Genomic DNA, 21,398 nt, shown 5'->3' with positions numbered 1-21,398 from the left:
GCTAATGTTATGCTTAAGATCAATACTGCAAACTTTAAAAATAGGATTTTATTTATATTTAAAAAGTGTATTAAGTTTATGTCTAGTTTCCAAGAATAATTTTCGAAATTATTACAAAATGTAATTTTTACATTTTTTTTTGTTTTATAAAAACTAAAAAAAATCATCAATAATGTTTTTAATTTAAGTCATGTGTAATTATTAGAAATGGAAACATGTATCAGTTGACAAATTTACATACAAGTCAACATTTTTTTTTCGTTACTCAATATATTTATTATGGTGCACAGTAATTCGTCTAAATTGCATACTTCTACATCCCTCAACCCTCATGTAAATTAAAAAATTGAAGGTTATTTAATTAGTCGGGTAATTATTCTATCTCATTAACTAGATAGTTTGATAAAAAAATTCTAGAAATAGGTTTGTTTATTGATTCATAAATGTAAGTTTTAGTTATAATAAAATTAAACAAATATTTTTTTGAAATAATCATCATTATGATTCATATTATGAATCTCAAGAAATTAAAATAATAATTTAAAAAAGTAATTTAATCATATTTATGGTTAGTTTTTCATTTTGATGTTATTTAATAATTTTATTTCATAGAAACATAATTAACTGTTTTCAAATCTTGTTTATTCAAAAAATGTATAAATTAAGTAAAATACTTATATTAATAGATGATAAATTATAATTGGAAGTTATTAACTCATTGGAGTCTATTAACATCAATATTTTCAAACCCTAGCAAATTTTTCATCATTTCATTAAATGTAAAAGTCTGTAAATAATTAAAAAAATTAATTTCATTAATACTAAGTCTAGAATTAGTTAAGTTATATGGCTACAGAGACGACATTTAATTTTTTTTTGTCATGCATGGATATTGTAAAGGTCACTATGTAGGGTGGGACGAAGTTTAGGTTTTTTTATTATTTATTTGAAATCCCGAAGCCAAATATATTGTACTATATGGGTCAAATTGATAACACAGAATTTTAAGTACGCAAATGTATATTCCGCGATCCGCAAATGACACCTTTGTATATAGTTAACACTGACACATATATACAGAGTGATGGTTTAATGTATGTCACGAGTAGTAAGGTGATATTTAGTAGGACCTAAAATTGGCGAAATCAAAAACTCAAATTTCCTATCTCCAATATCGAAGATTTTTCTCATTCTCCACTTCAAATTTTATTTAAATCAAAAATAAACATCACCGCGGTATTTTCCATAAAATTCTCATAGAAATTGAGTGGTTATTCGATTTTTTGTAAATTTCTCGAAATAAACTCTTGAAATTAAAAAAATATGATATTATCAGTGGGTTTTTCTTGATTAAACTAAAAATAAACCTCATTACGGGGCACATACTAAAATTCTCACGCAAATTAAGTATGAGAATTTCAGGGAAAATATCGTGGCGATGTTTATTTTTGATTTAAATAAAATTTGCAGAGGAGAATCGGAATACCCCAATTTTGGGGATAAAAAATTGAGTTTTTGATTTCGCCAATTTTAGGTCCTACTGAATATCACCTTACTACTTGAGACATACTGTATATAGGCGGTTCAGTTAGTAAGGAAACAGGTCAATTGCTACAAACAATGAGAATAATAGAACCCGTTTCTTTACTTACTGAACACCCTGTATATTTACAATGCTAGTACATTAGTGTTATATATTTTTATTATATGCCTATCGCATAATATAGAATGGAATACCTCCAAAAATTTTAAAAGTTATATTGTGTTGTTATAAAAAAATTAGGAATCAAAAAAAAAAAAAAACAATTAGACTTTAAAAATTCATCAATGATATTTCTTGTATTAATATTCTTTAATAGTGACATTATTTGTGATATGTAAAAAAGATCATCAAAATTTAAATTACAAATAACTAAAAAAAGCCAGTGAATGTTACGAGTACGTGCAAATAAAGTGAAAATTCTTTCAGAGTATTTCAATTGATAGAATATTAGGTTTGCATTGGAATAAAATAAAAAAATAATCCAAACAATTTTATTTTTAATTGCGAAGCTGAGAAAGTATTAATTTTACTATGATGTGTTTTTTTTTAATATTATTATTTTTTTTTGTGTCTGTTACCAATTTTTCTCAGCTCTTACTGAACCGATTTCTTTCAACGATACGTCAAAAAGATCACAAATCGTATCTAGTCGAAGACATTATCCTCAAAAATAGAAAAAAATTTCCTCATTTCCCGTAAATGGGGGATATCTTCAAAAAAATTACAAATTTAAAAATCACTAAATTTCGAAATTTAAAAATTTTTTTTAATTTAAACTACTATAACTTCTTCAAAAATGACCAAATCAATATAACTTTTTTTTTATAGATGCACGATATCTTTATTTATCATTTGATTAATTTTTTTTATAAATCTGACCCTTTACCTGCTCACAGAAGGGATTCAAAATCACAACTTTTTCACAAAAATTAACTTTTGAAAGTGTTCCGGAAAGTCTGACACATTTATATATATCTTAAATGAAAGATTATGTAATATACTTTATTACGGAAAAAAAAATGTTCGGACTTTATTTTGTCTTCACGGTGAAAATTGCTACCGAATGCTACTTTTGTGTTAAAATTCTCAATTTTATAATTTACATTTTTAACTTTATAATACTATAACTTATTGTAAAGTGTATGGAAAATATATATATATTCATATATTACACTTAAAAATAATAAAACTTTTAATCAGGATATAAATAAGGAAATAGGAAATCATGTAGCTTTTGGAATAATCCACAATTTTTTTAAAATAAAATACTATCTAAAGGTTTGCATCGAAGCGTTTTTTTGATAGTGATTTTAATCACTGTCAGATATTATACTTGACCCAACTATGTCACATTCCTACTGTGCCGTGACCCAACTGTGTTGGGTTTTTATTTATAAGAATAATATATGTAATAATGTATATTTAATCATTTAAGTTTACATATTTATTTTCTCATTTATATTAATCAAAATATAAATAAATACTATAGTAAATATATTTATTATATATATAAATTATGTACACTTATTTATTTTAATTAATTTATATATATAAAATTAAGTAGTTTTAATTAAATTAAAATATTATATATGTAGCTCTTTTTTTCGAAAATTAAAGTATTGTTGTTTAAAGTGCATTAATTAATTTAATTTGTGTAATTGAATTATTTATATAGTTTTGGCGTATTATTTAAAATAATAAATACAGTATATTTTTTAAATTAACATATATATGTATTAGTAATAAATTATTGTTATTAAAAGGTAATATATTAATTAAAAATGAATAATTTTTTTATTAAGAAATGCAACAAGTAGTTGGGATTTAGATTCACACTACATGGACTATCAACGTCCCGTCAAAATATATAACTATGTATTTATATTGTATTGTTCATAAACACCGGCCACGTATGTAACGTCAACATCACGTAAATACATTGCTAAAAATTTTTTTAAGTGATGGTGTCGATCTGTAACGTGACGTTGACGTGTTCCGTATAGTGCAAAATCTTCCTTTAAGGCGAGGAAAATAGTGAAATGCAAACATTTTTGAAACGCACACATTTATCAAATATACCCGTTTATTGCACTTATAATTTCATCGAATAATAAAAAATGTACCTAATAGAACAAAGGAATCTGTTTAAGTGATTATTGTGTATCACGTTCGGTCATCACATTCGACCGTCCCTTTTGCGGCGAACGGATTCTATTTTTTTATTAGGTATACGGTCAAAATTCTTTTGTTCAGCGAAAGTAAACGTTCATCAAATGGGTTCTATGTTCTATTAAGTATACAGTCAACATTTTATTATTTGAATGAATGTATAATAGAACAATAGAAATTTGACTGAATACCCATGAAACAATAGAATCCGTTGACATAAATGAGATAATCCGTAACTGACAAATATAACTGACAACTGTGATGCTTGGATAATTTTTGGGTCCTCAATAAAGAAATTTTACTTCAAAAATATTCTAACTGCATCATTGATATTGTACTGATTGTGAATATATTTTCATCCGCAATATATTTGCGTAAAAAAAATTTAAATAATGCATACATTTTTCAATGTTACAATACAATGTGTTCAATAAGTAAGGAAACAGGTTTCTATTGTTTCCTTTGTTTGTAACAATTGACGTATTTCCTTATTTACTGTACCCTTTGTATATTCCTAACTTACGAATGGTAAAGTGTTAAGAATTAATTCTAAAGATTCTTTGTTTCCTGGTGATATTTCATCGGTTGTTTTTGATAATATATGAATAAGTATTTCCATTTCACGAAAGCTTATTTTTTCTCCTAAAATATAAAAATTGAATATAATATGTTTCTAATTATTATTACATGGAAAAAATTAGGATATAATTAAAGAATGCATTATTAAATTTATAATGCATATAAAAATTAATAGAATCATTAGCCTTTTGGACTTAAACAGGCTGGTTACGATTTACACGTATACTAATATACAGAAAAATATTCGTTTTCTAGACTCATTACGCAAGTGGGGCCATTTAACAATAAGATAACTAAAACACCCAGGACAGGGGGGTCATGGTACAGTGGTGACATGCCATTGTTGGGTCAAGTATAATAATATCTGACAGTGATTAAAATCACTATCCAAAAAAGGGTTCGATGCAAATCTTTAGATAGTGTTTTATTTTAAAAAAATTGTGGATTATTCCAAAAGCTACATGATTTCCTATTTCCTTATTAATATCCTGATTAAGATAATGTATGTCGGATGAAAAAGGGATATAAATATTATTTCTCATAGAAAAAATTGTGTTGATCCATAAACTTTTCAATAAGTTAAAGCATTATTAAGTTAAAAATGTTCCCGCAGGGGAATCCGCAAGGATTACGGGCCTAACAACCCCGCGGACCCTAGTTATTTCAGTGGGGGTGGCAACACGTACCACTGCTCTTAGCCGGTCATGACTTTGGTTAGTTGGGACCGGTAGGCCTGGGCATACCTGCTTGCTAACAGCGAATAGGCCCCCCTAACCCAGCCATACCAAGTGAAAGGGTTGCTAACTTGTCACAGGGTAGTTAGCCGAAAGGTAAAGTGACCATTGGGATCCTCTATGGCACCTGGCGCACCATAGAGTATACAGCCTTATCACAGTATCGAGCTCTGCTGTGACGGACCTTTATTTCTCGACTTCTCGTGGGAACTATATGGACAAAAACATAGAAAAACCACAAAACAACGAACTTGTGACGATCAGGGATCCTACGGACAACCTGTCGGAACAAGATCGTGAACTGGCGACTCTTCGCAGAAGAATCGCCGAACTTGAAGGTCTCAATGCCAACAACGGGACACTTGGTGAACCGTCTACTAGCAAAGAGACAGCAACGTCAGAAAATGTAGACCAGGAATCGCAAGATCAACTGGGAGCAGTAGCTGACAAAATCGAAGGTCTAAAACTTAGACCTGAGAAATTGAGCGGCAGTCAGAGGCGCAAGCTGAAGAGGAGCCGAGCAAACATGGAGGGGCAGAAGAACCTACCAAAGGAGGGAGACAAGGGAACCGATGACTTGAAAAAGTCAAAGGGAACCGAAGCTCAAAAACCTGAGGACAAGGGGCAAGAACCTCCATGTAAGAAAACTCATTGGGTACCGACCTACAGGGACGTGGTAACCGATGATAAAAAAGTGGCTCTGGTCCTCGCAGGCTACCCCACTAACAAGTTGACCACAGAGCAGGGGCTACTCATTGAGTCTTGTGTTGGAGACTTGATACTGTCGGGTACTGATGGAACCGACGTACCAAGGTTTGAAGACACCAGACTCACTGATGGAGCACTTGTGATCAGTGCAGCCCAAGAGAGCTCTCTTAAGTGGCTCACTGACCATGTCAACTTGATAAAACCTTGGGACGGTGCAGAACTCCATTTGGAAGCCTACAACCCGATCAAGTATAAACGGATGGTCACTCACATACCAGGGCTGCCAAAAGATTCCAAGAAGATCATGGAAATTTTGGCAAAACAAAACCCAGGGCTGAACACGGCGATCTGGAAAGTCCACCATGAGACAGAGGTTGGCCCGAAAGGACAAACTCTGTTTCTAAGTGTGGACGAAAACAGCATGGTCAAACTGGAGGAACTGAAGCGCAGTCCATATTTTGGAATGGGCAGAGTTTGCTTCACAGATTATGTTGCCAAGCAGCCACCAGCCCGGAAGGATGTGAAAAAATCCACACCTCAAAAATCTGGGAAGAGGAAGGCTGAGGAATCACCAGTGCCACTCGGGAAAGGAGGTAAGGCACAGGTAAGGGGCAAACGGACACACTTTACTCCTGCCTCGAAAGGGAAGGGAGGAAGTGTGTTACGTAAGGGAAAGGGACCCAGGAAACCGCCACCCTCAATAACGGCCACAGCTGAGGGGAACCTCTCCACAGATCCAAAAGGAAATGTGGAGAGCGGAACCAAGGCACGGTCGCCACCTGGGGACGGCGGTGGGACACCACCCACAGGGGGGGCTGTGTGACACAGGGACTGTTTCAGACACCTGTATCACACCCAGCACAGCGTGCTTTCTTAGGCGTCAACATCAGTTTATCTGAATGGCTGACAATAGAATTCAATTCACGCAAATAAACCTGCATCACAGTAAAGGGGCCAGTAGTGTATTACTAAGGACCCTAACTGAGAGGCATACAACACCCTTACAAATAGCACTTATTCAGGAACCATGGATAAATGGGGACCAGATTAAGGGGCTAAATCTAAGGGATTTTAAACTGTTTCATAAACAAGCAGATAAACCAAGAACTTGCATTTTGGTTAATAATAAAGTTAAAGCCAGCCTGATACTTAATCTATCAAGTGCAGACTTGACTATTATTAGAGTAACACTAAATGATGGTAAAAATATCATAGTAGCTTCAGGATACTTACCATATGAGGTCACAGACCCAGGTAGGGACCTAACTATGCTCTTTAATTATTGCAAAAATGAAAAATTAGAACTAATCCTAGGTATGGATGCTAATGCACACCACACTATTTGGGGGAGCAGTAACATCAACCAAAGAGGAGAGGTTATAATGGATCTATTGCTGACTACAGACCTAAGTATACTGAACAGAGGTAGTGAACCTACTTTTGTTATCAGGAACAGGCAGGAAGTCATTGATCTAACAGTTTGTTCAAAAGGGTTACTTCAAAAGATAAAAGGGTGGAAAGTGTCCTCCGAACCTTCTCTTTCTGATCATAGGCACTTACGATTCACTTTGGAAATTAACAAAGTTGAGACGGAGTACTATAGGAACCCGAAAAGAACAAACTGGGACAAATACAGGGCAGATCTCTCTCGTGACCTGATTAACCTACAGTTTAGATTGGGGTCGAGACAGAGTACTGAAAGGGCTGTAAATATGCTACAGGACTCCATTGTCTCAGCTTACAAAGAAAACTGTCCTTTAATAGAAAGGAAAGGTACAGGGCAGGGTGTAGCTTGGTGGAATGCTAACCTGTCTAAATTAAGAAAGAGTTCACGTAAGCTCTTAAATAAAGCAATGAAATCAGGTTTGGAACAACACTGGGAATCCTATAAGGACGCCCAAAGGAACTACAAATCTGCATTGAAAAAGTCCAAAAGAGAAAGCTGGAAGAAGTTCTGTGGGGATATACAACAACTCCCTATAGCAACTAGACTTCTGCGATCACTAAGGAATGGACCAAACAAAACTGTCGAGGCAATACTACTGCCAGACGGAATGTTCACCAATAATGATAATGAAACATTATCACATTTGATGAACACACATTTTCCTGACTCTACAATTAACAACAGAGAACAGGAACATGATGCACAGGACAAACGTGTGACCTGTGCTGATTGGAGACTAACCAGGAAAGTGATAACCCCAAGTGGAATAAGATGGGCAATAAAAGCCTTTGGCAGTTTTAAAGCTGCAGGCTGTGACGAAATTTTCCCTGCACTTCTGCAAGAAGGGTTAGAGATAATCGTCCCCCATCTCTGCAAAATATTTAGGGCATGCCTTGCCTATGGTTATCAACCAGAAAGCTGGCGTAAGGTTAGGGTAGTGTTTATACCCAAACCTAACCGCACTAACTATTATGAAGCAAAATCCTACAGACCAATAAGTCTTACTTCTTTTCTTCTTAAGACTATGGAGAAACTTATTGATAGGTACATCAAGGAGGGGCCTCTTAAGGAGAACCCTTTACATGAAAACCAACATGCGTATCAAACGGGGAAATCTACTGATACAGCTCTACACTGCTTAACTACTAAGATAGGGAAAGCTGTAGAGAATAAAATGTATGCAGTAGGTATATTCCTGGACATCGAAGGGGCTTTTGACAATACTCCCTTCGATGCTATGTGTGAATCTGCACAACAGCGTGGAATAGAACCACTTATTATTAAGTGGATAGAATCCATGCTTAAGGAACGCTCCATTTTGGGACAGCTCAATGAGACCAAAGTAATCAAGAGTGTCAAACAGGGATGCCCACAAGGCGGGGTTCTATCCCCCTTGCTATGGTGTCTAGTATTGGACTCGCTTATTAGAGAGTTAAACAAATATTGTTATACACAAGCCTATGCGGATGACTTGGTTATAACAGTGGTGGGTAAATTCCCAGACACTATTATTGACTTAGCACAACAGAGACTTAACACTATACAGATATGGTGTAGTAAGTACGGTCTATCTGTTAATCCAAATAAAGCAGAGGTTGTTATGTTCACTAGAAAGAGAATAGGACTAGACAACCTGGACACTCTTACTCTGAATGGACAAGAAATTAGCTTAAAATCAGAAGTAAAATACTTAGGTATTATCTTGGATAGTAAGCTAAAATGGAAATCACATGTTGAGTCAAGAATCAAAAAAGCAATGACCACATTGTGGACTTGCAGCAGAGCCTTGGGAAAGACATGGGGTCTTAAACCAAGAGTTATGTATTGGTTGTACACGTCAGTGATTAAACCTATGATATTGTACGGTGCCCTGGTCTGGTGGACCAGAACAGCACTCATTACAGCTAGGAAAGAACTTAGTCGCATACAGAGAATGGCTGCTATTGCCATCACTGGAGCATTAAGAACTACACCAACGGTCGCATTAGAGGCACTAATTGGATTGCCTCCTCTGCATCTAGAGGTGAAAGCTCACGCCAAAGCTACAGCACTAAGATTCCACAACTTAGGTATGTGGACTTTGGAGAGTGATACAACAGAACATGGTAAAATACTAAAAGAGATAGACAAGGGCTTTTTAGAATACCCCTTGGACTATATCAAACCGGTTCTTAAGAATAACATTCCCTACAAAGTGGAGATCACTACACGTATAGAATGGAATATTAACCACCTGACTGACAAAGGAGGATTTGTGATATATACAGATGGATCCAAAAAATCAGGAAAGGTAGGTGCTGGAATTTGGGGCTTAAAGCCACGAATAAATGTCAGTATGTCATTGGGCACAACACCCTCTGTTTTCCAAGCAGAGGTGATGGCGATACTGGTAGGGGCTCAGAACCTGCTGGTATACAAAAATAGGAAGATAACTATCTTAAGTGATAGTCAAGCGGCTTTGAAAGCACTCTGTAACGATCAGGTGAATTCAAAGCTGGTCCTCGAATGCAGGGAAACTTTAGAATCACTATCGAGGTTCAACAAAGTTACACTAGCGTGGGTACCAGGACACAACGGTGTCACTGGAAATGAGAATGCTGACTTTCTAGCCAGGAAAGGAGCAGAGAACACCTATGTTGGACCAGAACCAGTGGTAGGGCTCACTGAGCAATCGCTCAAAGCGTTACCCAAGAATTGGTGCAGAGAACAACACAGGAAAATCTGGAAGTACTTGGTAGTACCTAGACAATCTAAAATGTTTATCAAGACCCCTGGTTTATTGCTGGGTGATCTTAATAGCATGACTAGACATCAAATAAGCACCCTGACTGGTCTACTGACAGGACATGGTCACCTGCTTAAGCATCTTAACGCAATGGGGGTATCGGAATCACCATTGTGCAGAAAATGTGGAGTAGAAGAGGAAGACTCATTTCACATCATGTGCGAATGTGAAGCCTTGTCCACACTAAGATCAAACTACTTGAATAAACCATTTCCTGAAAAAGAGGATATTAAAAACCTAAAACCCAGGGAGATACTTAATTTCGCCAGAAAGACAGGACTCTTTGGTCATCTCTAGAGGTGACTTTATGGTTGGTAATGTATTAACACTTTGGTGATAACACTTAGGTGGGTAAACCGAATCAAGACAATTCGGTATGAGGTGCGCACAATGGACCAACAGGTCTGAGTGCATGGGCATTATGTCCACCTCAATAATAACTAAAACTAAAACTAAAACTAAGTTAAAAATGTAAAATATAAAATCGAGAATTTTAACACAAAAATAGCATTTGGTAGCAATTTTCACCGTGAAGACAAAATAAAGTCCGAAAATGTTTTTTTCCATAATAAATTATATTACATAAGCTTTAATTTAAGATATATAATAAAGTGTCAGACTTTCCGGAACACTTTCAAAAGTTAATTTTTTGTCAAAAAGTTGTAATTTTGAATCCCTCCCTGTGGGCAGGTAAATGGTCAGATTTATAAATGAAATATACCAAATGATAGGTAAAGATATCAAGCATCTATAAAAAAAGAGTTATATTGATTTGTTCATTTTTGAAAAATGTCGAAAATTAGCGATTTTTAAATTTGTAATTTTTTGGAGGTTTCCCCCATTTACGCGAAGCGAGGGAATTTTTTTCAATTTTTGAGGGTAGTGTCTTCGACTAGATACGATTTGTGATCTTTTGACGTATCATTGAAAGAAATTGGTTCTGTGAGAGCTGAGAAAAATTGGTAACAAACACAAAAAAAAAGTAATATTAAAAAAGAAAACACATCATAGTAAAACCAATACCTTCTCAGCTTCGCATCAAAGCTAAAAAAATAGAACTATTTAACCCAATTTTACGGTACCCGTATTTATTGCTATCATGAAGATAAATTAAATTATATTTTCATTATAAATCAAGCGGTTTTTGGCATTGTAAGTTCGTTAGCGAGTGTTAGTACGTATTTATCTTGTATTACATAAACGAAATAGCACAGAAGGATTCAGTAAAGAGGAGATTCTGACGTACTTAAGTGTCATGTATCTTTTTAAGGGTTTTTCGCCTTATTGACTCATTTGGTGAATGGACTCAAATGGTCTAGTTTCAAATGAGTTTAATAAGCGATGACTATCGTAATTATTTTTTTCGCTAAATCCATAATCACCTTTATTTATTAGCATATCCACAAACGACTCTCTGGTTATTACTTTTTCATTATTATTGGTATTATTAAACGGATCGTTTAGTACCATATTTTCAAATGATATTTTGATGTCTTGAATTTTCATAGCTATTCGTGGCTTATAATTTATGTACAATATAACAAGTTCATCAAAAGTTATTACAGTGTTTGAATGACCCAATTTTATTTCGTCTCTTAAATGCAACTCATTAGCCATATTGGTTAACTATAGGAAATCAGCGAATTTTATAAATATTATGCTTGTATTAATGTTAGAAAAATATTTATTTAAGGGTATTTTACTTCAATTTCAGATGGATAATAACCCATAGATCTCATTAACAAAGGAACATCACAAACATTAATGTATTCGGTTAGTACTGTATCCACTTCGGGTTTCGAACTCGTTACTAATTGAACACAATAAAAGTATTCTTTGAGTTGAGCTAATTCTGTTCCATTTAAACCTCCATCAAGTAATGACTCAAATGCTACCAAACTGGTACCACCAATTCTTTCTGACCGTTTTAAAGAACTTAAAGATAAGCATTATTGTTATTATAAATATTATAGTAAAATTCGGAAAAAACAATGGAAGCAATCGACCCAAAACGTTTTAGTTTTGGCAAATGAATTATTGAAAACTCATATCAATAACTGCCATTACTTAGATTCAGGGGCGTCATTTGTGGAGGGTCAGGGTGTGCAACCGCACCCCTCACTTTAAAAGGGGGGATTCAAAATAACAACTTTTTTACAAAACTCAACTTTTTAAAACTTAAGTTTTAAAAATGTTACGGAAATACTATGACCTTAAAACATATGTCAAATTAAAATTAAGTTACGTACTAAAAATTAAAAAAAAAAATTGTCTCGACGACCTGTCTTCTTTATGCAAATGGCTGCCGTAGTTAAAATATATGCTATTTTTGTGTTCAAATTTTATTTTCTTAAATTTCATACAAGGGTTTGACATAATAATGTCTCCAACAATTTTTATAAAAGTTACATAAATCCAAGTAACATTTAATATTCTTAAATATTCTTCTTCTTCTTTTTCCTCGCCTTCATTCCAACTACTTGGGGTTGGCCACTCTTATCCAAAACTTCCTCTTGACACGATCTTCCACAACATCTATACTCACATCAAATTTAATTTTCACACTCCTGTATGTCTCTTTTACCTTTAAATATTGGCACCACAATACTATTCCTCCATTCATTTGGAATTTTCCCTTTTAATATAAATATAAACTAATTTTGATTATTTTACTTCCTCAAAGTTATGAAAAGTGATTTTGAATTTTTGAAAACTTAAAAATTTGTATAAAAAGTAGAACGTTTTCAACTTAACTTTTGAAAATATTCCGGGAACACTACGTTTTTTAAATATATGTTAAAATAAAGCTTATTTATGTACTAGAAGTTCAGAAAAAAAAATTTAGAACGATGACCTATTTTTTATGCGCAAATGGCAGTCAGTGTAGAACAAAAAATAGGAGTTTATTTTGCTTTTGGAATAATCCACCAATTTCTTAGAATTAAATACTATCTACAAATTTGCATCGAAGCGTTTCTTATGATAGTGATTTCAATCACTGTCAGATATCATCTATACTGGTCCCAACTATGCCACGATCCCACTGTGCTGGGTTGGTGTTTTTTTGTTTACTTAAGTAGGTATATCTACTTTTATATGGTCAGATGTCATTTCAAAATGGCCTACTTAAAATCTTGCACAGCCCAAAAAAAACTAAAATGACGCCCCTGGTATGATTATTGATTTATGATGAATTATATAAAAAAAATTATTTTTGGCCTTATTAAATGTAGAAAATAATTTTGTGTTAATAATAATGATGCTAAAATTAATTTTTCAGCAAATTAAAAAATATAATTAGAAGAAAAATAAGGATCCGCAACTCTCCTATTTCACTACAATATATAAAATACAGTTTATATGTAATACATATGAAATAGGATATGATGAGAATGATTTTAGTATGATATTGTAATTATAAAATAATTTGTGTTCCACAAAAATATTTTGTTTAGAATTATATTTCCTCGAGTTAAAAGTTTATCCTTTCATAATGTTTAAATTTTATTTTATTCGAAATTTCAAACACATAAAATGCTGATTTTCACAACAAAATAACATTTTTTATTTACATTTTATTTATAATTTATAATAAGTTTTAATTTAATTAGTGTTTGAAGTTTGGAGTATTACCGAGACATTTTCAAAAGTTAAGTTGAAAAGATTAACTATTTATGTAAAAAATTGAATCTCCTTGTGGGCAGGTAAAGAATTAAATTATGACTAATAAAAATGAAATACCTGAGGTAATTATAAAAAAAATTCTTTTAATTTATCAATTTTCCAGAATTTAAAGACGTAAAAGACGTTAAAAATATAAAAATTTACCAATTTTAAAATTTGTAATTTTTATGAGAATTTCCCCCATTTACGGGGAACGAGGAAAATTTTTTCAATCTTTGAAAGTAATGTCTTTAATTAGATACAATTTGTCATCTTTTGANAGGAAAATTTTTTCAATCTTTGAAAGTAATGTCTTTAATTAGATACAATTTGTCATCTTTTGATGTATTTTTCAATAAAAAGAGTCCAATAAAAGCTGAGAAAAAATAGCAACAAAACAAAAAAAAAAAAATATTACTTTCGTATAGCTAAAATAAATTTTATAACTGTCATTGTAGGAATGTGTGATTATATTATATAAATTAGTATTACTTACTTATAATTAATGGACCACATGAATACAGACGAACAATCTTCATTTATACTGAACAAATAATTACTTTTTGGGCATACATTTATATCAAGCATCTAAAATAATGAATTATGAGCTCAATTTTGTCTATAATGGACTAAGTTTTACTTTTGAAGGGGATCCAATTACTGCCGTATACGAATATGGATTCCCATCTATAGGTTGACGTAACATTCCTATAACTGTATCGCTACCAAAAAATAATATTTTATTGCTTTTCTGCGATTCCTAAAAAAAATATCGTATAAATAAAACAACATATATGTATCAAAATTTATCTAATTTTTTTTTATGCTTTTACTTTTAAAAGTCGTATGGGTGTTTTAAGTTTGACACCGTTAGTGGTTCGAATGCAGCGATTTTCATCCCACACATATAAGTGCAACTATGATTCCATTATACAGCTATATGAGTATAAAATAAGAAGCTTATTTCGATATTTCACTTACATCTTTGCCACTGATGATCAAATTGAGTTCTTTTTTTATCGTTGATCGTACCATACAAAGTGGTTCGCTCCATGGTTCTGTTTGAATTATTTTCAATAATTCCATGTATTCATTTAATCTATTATAAGTAAAAACACAATAATAATATATAAAAATATATATAAAACGCCATTTTTAATATTTTAAGCAATAACTAATTATAATTTATTCAATTTTTAAATAAATGTTTTATTTGAAATTTACTATAAAAGAAAATGTATAATAATATTTTATTTAGTGTTTACTTACTGTTTATTAAATTTAAAAACAATGATTCTTAAATCAGCACCTGCACTGTAGATTATTAAATTGTCATCATCTTCGACAATGACAATTCCTCTTATTTCATTAGTATGAGCTTGGTAACAGCCATGATATTTTACTTTTAGTTGTTCTCCAGGTATCATACTATAAAGATATAAGCCAAAAGATCCATCCTATACCAAGTGAAAAATAAAATTCAAGTCAACTATTCCATAAAATAAAAGTATTGAACTTACAGTGTAGACAACGTATTTAGAAGAATCGCACTTGGATGTACTAGGTGAAAATGTTATGCAGCGAATGGGCGTATCAGTCCATTTGAAAGGCTTAAGAATAGCAGGTGTTAACAAGCAAGGATCTAGAAACCATAAAGACCCGTCTTCAGTACCGCAACAAAAGTAAAACCCTGTTAAATTAATAACAAATAAAATTCTTAGTTATAAAATTTTACAGAATAAATTTAACTATTTGTTATTATTTACCTTTAGGAGAATATTGAATACAGGTAAATTGTCGACCAAACGAGTAAATCGTTTCACTAGAACTTAAATTTGAGATAAGAAATTGCTTTGTTTGATAATTGTACATGTTAAGCCGTCCAACAGAGTTTCCGTAAACTATATAAGGCCTGAAAAAATGTAAATTATAAATTAGATTTCCAATCAAGTGTTAAATCGAGGTCATTATTAACAAATAGAATTTGTTCATCTATCACACCTGTTATTTACAACCAAAATTCCCGCTTAGAAATATATTTTTTTACTTTATTATGGTACTTAATGAATACAAGTAAAATATTTTTATAATAAATTTTATCAAATAAAATAATTCACAATCATACTGTTCTGGATGAATTGTCATAGAAGTGATAACACCATCACAAGACTCACGAATTTGAGTATAATTTTGTTGAGAAATATCAATATAAATGATTTTACCGCTGACAGTACCTAAAACAATAATATTATAAAACTAATAGCTTCCATGATCTATTTAATTTATGAAATATTAAAAATTTTATAACTAAAGTATTTATAATATCATACTTATAATAAATGGAGCGAATTTAAAATATGATTCACTTGCAGTTGTACTGCATTTATTATTAACTTTATCCGTTTTGCATTTGTTTTGTATAGTTTGGTTATTGAAAAGATTTTCATTAGACGTGTCTAGAACGAGTTTTATATGAAGAATATTTAAAAATTTTATATTACATATATATATACTATATTAATTACATGATAGAACAAAAATGTTCAAAAAATTTTGTTCTTGTAATTTCATTTATCCAATAAACTGATAGATTTAAAATAGAAATTTATAATTAATTTGGATTTTGTACCGAGGTGAACAATAATTTGTGTCACAAAAATTATTATCAGTATTTATTTTTGCTATTATAAGTGATACATATGATAATTAGAACTGTCAACAAAATCTTGTTTGATGACATCATGAAAACATAACGTCTACTGTATGCTAAACAGAACATTATTTACTTAATATAATATTTTAGCATAATAATAAATTTCCTATAGATAATTAATATCAATAAAAAATTGATCAAAAATCAATAAAGATTATTAGCAATAACAGAATAACGGTTCACTAAAAAAAAAATAATATTAAAACAAAATTTTTTGAATTATTTTTTCTGACATATAATAAATTAAAAATAGCGGTTTCCATTAAAAATAAATAAAGTTTAAGTTTTTACCCCCAAAGGTCGAAAAAAAATATTTAATTTAATATTATTGTAGTTTTTTAAATCAAACAATTGTTTCCCTTATGAAAATTTTAAATTTACAATAGTTTCCAAAGGGATGAGTGTCTTATTCTTCATCAATCACTCTGTATATTTTATAAGTCCCTTTTATGTAACGGTAATAACTAAACACAACATTCCCTCTATCAGAAAAACATCTAAATAATTAAACCACAAGAGTTTTATAAGTTTTAGTTACATAAAAAAAATTTGGAAGAAACAACCATTTCTTCAATTCTGCTAGTGTATGACTTTTTTCAGCTTATTTATTAAATGATAATGCATTTTAAGGGTATTGCTACTATGTCCCTCTTGCATAAATAAAAAGTTCTATTTATTAATTCATTTTTATATTATAGATATTACATTTAATTTTTATATAATACCTGTTTCTTTACAAAGATCGATAGGTGTTAATATTTCTATAGACATAATTCCATCTCCAACAAATTTTGTCAAATGAAATAAAACTCTTAATGATTTGTCATAGAAAAATATATCACCATTTATATTGCCTGTTATTATAAGCCTAAGATCATATCATTTTCAGTTTCTTTTTTAATTAATATTTGCACAAAAAATTGTAATTAATGTACTATATAAAAAATAATTATTTACTTATGACATATTATGGTAATAATAGAATGATTTTGAAGCTGTACAGTTTTTAATAAACGTTTTTTATTTGTAACAGGTCTATTATTATGTGCTTCTATAGATCCGTAATCATAATCATCCCATACAGCTACAAGACCTAAATAGTTAGAAGTAGTTATAGTAGTTAAAAAAAAATTGTACATGGAAGTTAACATTTTTCTTCAAAATATCACCTCGAGTGGTTGCAGACAATACTTGGCGGAAGTTGTTTAAGTATGTAGACTGAGTGTATTCATAATTTTTTTGTCCCTTTTCAGTTGGAATTTGAACAATTAATGCATTATGTTTTTCAATCTTTTATGTAATGAAAATATTTTTATTAATAAGTATTCCGTACTCAAAATTAAAAATAGAAAAAACGACTTACCACTGCTGTTAAAAAAATTACTGATTTTTTAGATGTTAAACAGAAAAAATTTGAACGATTTGGACAACATGATATTTGTTCTATTGGGCCAATGTTATCGTCAAGTTCAATAATTACTGAATAAAATAAATTGTTCAAATTAAAGGTGTTTTATACGAGAAAAAAATATAATCGCGTTAGGCGAGCGGAGTACGTGCTCCAGTTAATGTTGCAAAAAAAATTATTCACAAAATTTGGGACATTTTAATTATAATTAAAAAATATATTAATTTGTAAGTAAAGAATCTTTAATTGAGTCACTTAAAAGCATGCATTATATTCATTACATATTTAAGAGTGATTTAAAGGTTTCAAAATTTTTCGGTAGGAAGTATGCGCCCAGGGCAGTGGCAACACAAAATTATTTCAAGGAGAACCTTTTGTCATATACAGTTAATAGTTATAATTGACCGATGGGAATATAGATTCTTAGGATCCCACTTAGGTCTTTTGAAACAGTGATAAATTAACTCGCATTCGATAAATGAATTTATCAAAAAATATAAATCATGATGTATTCTTAAAAAGTGATATAAATTTAACAAATGAATATTATTTAATATTCTGTCTACTGCGTAAAACCTTATGATAAAAATTAATGGAATATTTTATCATAAGTATGATTACCATTGACTGATTATATAAATGTATAATATTTATGAGCAGTAAATAAAATTTAACATTTTTTAATTTTAACTTTTTCTTGCGTTAATTATCTAAAACTAAATTTTTAGATAGTAATCGAGAGGAAGTTTGTTTTAGCTACACATTTTTTTTTAATGTGAAACATTTAATTGGGCTGTTCAGATCGGCTGTTAGCGTGGGTGTCTCTTTTCTTCTTCTATTTGGCCAACCTCCATCCCTCTTTCACCGTACTGAACTCGTATACCTAAAGTATATGCTAAAACAATATGTTAAAAGTGAAGTAAATGTAAGTAATTATGAAGTTTTAGATATAAACTTGAATAAATGTAATATCATACCATTATTTGTCCAAGTTATTAGTTTTATTTTTTTGCTAGACGCTTTTTTTAGGACATACCAGTTTTTTTTATTTAAATCTTATCAGTCGTCCAACTCAACAACATAAATACATATTAAAAAGATAACTATTTTTAAGTTTCTTTATTAACAAAACTTTCTATTATGTATTGTTTAAAGTGAATAAATCGTAGTTAAGTCTATGAAATGTCTACTATAAATAGTGGATTTTCAACATTTTTCTGGGAAGCCGCTAAAAAAATAAGTACTCAATAAAATAATTTTCAATAGTAATCATAATGGTTCATGTGATTTTTTTCATAGAATTCGATGAATGATAAAAAATTATCAAAGCTGTTCATGAATAGATATTATTTATCACTTTCGTTAAAATTTTACTATGTTAGTAATTATATCGTATACGACCATTTTATCATACAACTTCGAGAATTGGCTCTCGGGACCACGTAGTTTTGTGTTTATTTTTTGGGTGAAGGTGTATATAAAAATCTTTATTACACCACCAATCGAAAATCAAATTGTAACTTAACTATGTAATTATTTTTACTGAGGGTATCCATCCCACCTCTATCACCCCTCCTTCCTAGCACTCGTATCATGATTTGTCTGGGTCACTGTAAGACCTAGCACGGGCACTGGTCTAGCTAAAATGTAAATTTAAGTTTTATATTTATTGCCTTGTGGAATAGTTAAAGTAGAAATCATACTGATAGGATCATCTGCACCAAACGTCCAATTCCATAAAGCTACGCTTTGAACATTGTTGACAGTCGCTACCGTTATCAAATATTTGGAGTCTATACTGAATTTAACAATAGATATTCCACTTTTGAATGGCGAAAATACAGAATATATTGGAGTCCTATAAATAGAACATAACGTAATTCGTACAGTTGTTATTTTTCAATACACAGAGGCATAATCAGGTACACATGGACACTTTGCTGCTTTTAATGCACTTTGTTAATTTAACTCTTATTTATTAAAACGATTATAGCGAATGTTAAAAAAAAAAAAGGAATAGAATAAACTCAAACACGTTAACTTAATATTTCAAGAGTGACGGATGTATTTTATCATATACAATTTTTGATTAAAGATACTTGAATTAGATAAAAGTTTAAGAGAATTGATTATGCATGAGAATATTAAATATAAAATGCATTTTACTACACTTTGTCCCATAGTCAGTTTGTTCAAATTCATTGGCCAAGATAAAAAAAATATTGGTTATTAAATAATATTAACTGTAGTTTTTATTCTGTTAGTCTATAAAAAGTAATATTCAATAGTAATTAATATTACCCATTAACATTTTCCCAAACTATAATAGTTGACTCTTTTCCCAGGTCAACTGTAACAAACCATTGGCCGTTTGTTGATACATCAAAGCTACTTATGATATTGCGCTATCAATTAAAATAATTAAAAATACATATATTTATTATCTGCCAAAGAATAATTAATTTGACTTACATGACCGTTCAACATTTTCATTCCATTAGTTTTGGTCTTAAAATCATATTCGTATATAACACCAATATGTGCACTAACGTAAGCTAAGCGAACGTTATTAATAATTCCATCCGAAATCGTTTTCCCAGGAATGTATTGCAGACCCTTCTTATAATTCCAACCAAATGACCATTCCATTTTCTAAAATTGATAAGTCAATTAAAGTTTATTACATAAGCTTTAATTTAAGATATTTATAAAAGTGTCAGTATTTTCGGAACACTTTTAAAAGTTAAATTGAAAAAGTTAATTTTTTGGGAAAACGTTGTCACTTTGAATTCTCTCCTGTGGGCAGGTGAAGGGTCAAGTTTACAAAATAATAAATAAATACCTATAAAAAAAATGGAATTCCACTTTTTAAAATTAATAAAAAACATTATTTTATTGATTTTATTATTAAAATCAAGAACTATTGAAAAAACATTCTGCTGTCTATAAAATTTAAAAGACCAAGATTCTCCGAACATTTTCAAAAAATCTGTTGAAAAAGATCTATTTTTTATACAAATGTTTCAAGATTTAAACCTCCATCTGTATAAGGGTAAAAGGTTAAGGCGGATTCGCACGACTGGGTACTTGCCAAGTACACCAATAATTGTATACTTGACAAATCATCTAATTATTAACAAGTGGAGCGTTCTCATGACTGGTGTACTTGACAAGTAAACCAGTACTTGTACACTTGTACAAGTAATAAACAAAATCCAAGTATACTATTCCTACGATTGGATCAAATGGCAAATAATTGTATTGGGGATGGGATCTGAAAAATATTAAGTCATGTATCATTTGATATTTTATCGCTGCAGTGTTTGGATGTTTTAGTGAGTAATTTTAGTTTTAGTTTAATATTTTTTTAGTTAAGATAGTTCTTTAACTTTTACTTATAATTTTTTGTTTTATTTATCTAATTAACGTTAAGTTAATTAAAATAGTTAGTGATAATGATAAAATGGTTATTTATGCTTCATACATAATTATGCGTGAAAAGTACTTAAATACAAACAATTAATTGAAAAAAATAATACAAAATAAAGAAGATGGTGGATAACCAATGCAACCACTTAAAAATAAAGTTTTGATAGTGAAATGTATTCAAAATTTATCATTAATAACATTAATTTATCTCCTTTTTTTC

General features: G+C 30.7%; 2 protein-coding genes across 3 annotated transcripts in view; both read right to left on the bottom strand.

The window, feature by feature from the left end:
* LOC126905864 (uncharacterized) overlaps positions 1–21,398 on the bottom strand; it is a 254,847-nt gene that overhangs the window by 86,484 nt on the left and 146,965 nt on the right. The window lies entirely within an intron of this gene.
* On the bottom strand, positions 665–20,340 carry LOC126905849 (cilia- and flagella-associated protein 251-like). Its single transcript, XM_050685959.1, has 20 exons — positions 20,222–20,340; positions 20,051–20,154; positions 19,453–19,607; positions 17,705–17,820; positions 17,511–17,631; positions 17,299–17,434; positions 17,067–17,209; positions 15,959–16,084; positions 15,754–15,862; positions 15,395–15,540; positions 15,149–15,318; positions 14,898–15,085; positions 14,610–14,727; positions 14,462–14,545; positions 14,269–14,388; positions 14,125–14,216; positions 11,669–11,900; positions 11,348–11,591; positions 4,236–4,354; positions 665–787 (listed from the first exon to the last, which is right to left on the bottom strand). The coding sequence occupies exons 1-20, from the start codon at positions 20,240–20,242 to the stop codon at positions 716–718; spliced, it is 2,616 nt and encodes an 871-aa protein (XP_050541916.1). The 5' UTR covers positions 20,243–20,340; the 3' UTR covers positions 665–715.

Source organism: Daktulosphaira vitifoliae, unplaced genomic scaffold (genome assembly GCF_025091365.1).
Source record: "Daktulosphaira vitifoliae isolate Bord-2020 unplaced genomic scaffold, ASM2509136v1 Scaffold_4, whole genome shotgun sequence".
NCBI lineage: Eukaryota > Metazoa > Arthropoda > Insecta > Hemiptera > Phylloxeridae > Daktulosphaira > Daktulosphaira vitifoliae.
This window is presented reverse-complemented; position numbering and strand designations above follow the sequence as displayed.

Bases quoted from the DNA above. Each gene is read 5' to 3' on its own strand.
- LOC126905849 (XM_050685959.1), bottom strand. From the start codon at position 20,242: ATGAAAATGTTGAACGGTCAT. The intron at 15,541-15,753 runs GTATGATTGTGA...ACATTTTTTCAG, and splicing joins ATGACAATTCATCCAGAACA to GCCTTATATAGTTTACGGAA. The intron at 15,086-15,148 runs GTAAGTTCAATA...CACTTGGTATAG, and splicing joins CTAAATACGTTGTCTACACT to GATGGATCTTTTGGCTTATA.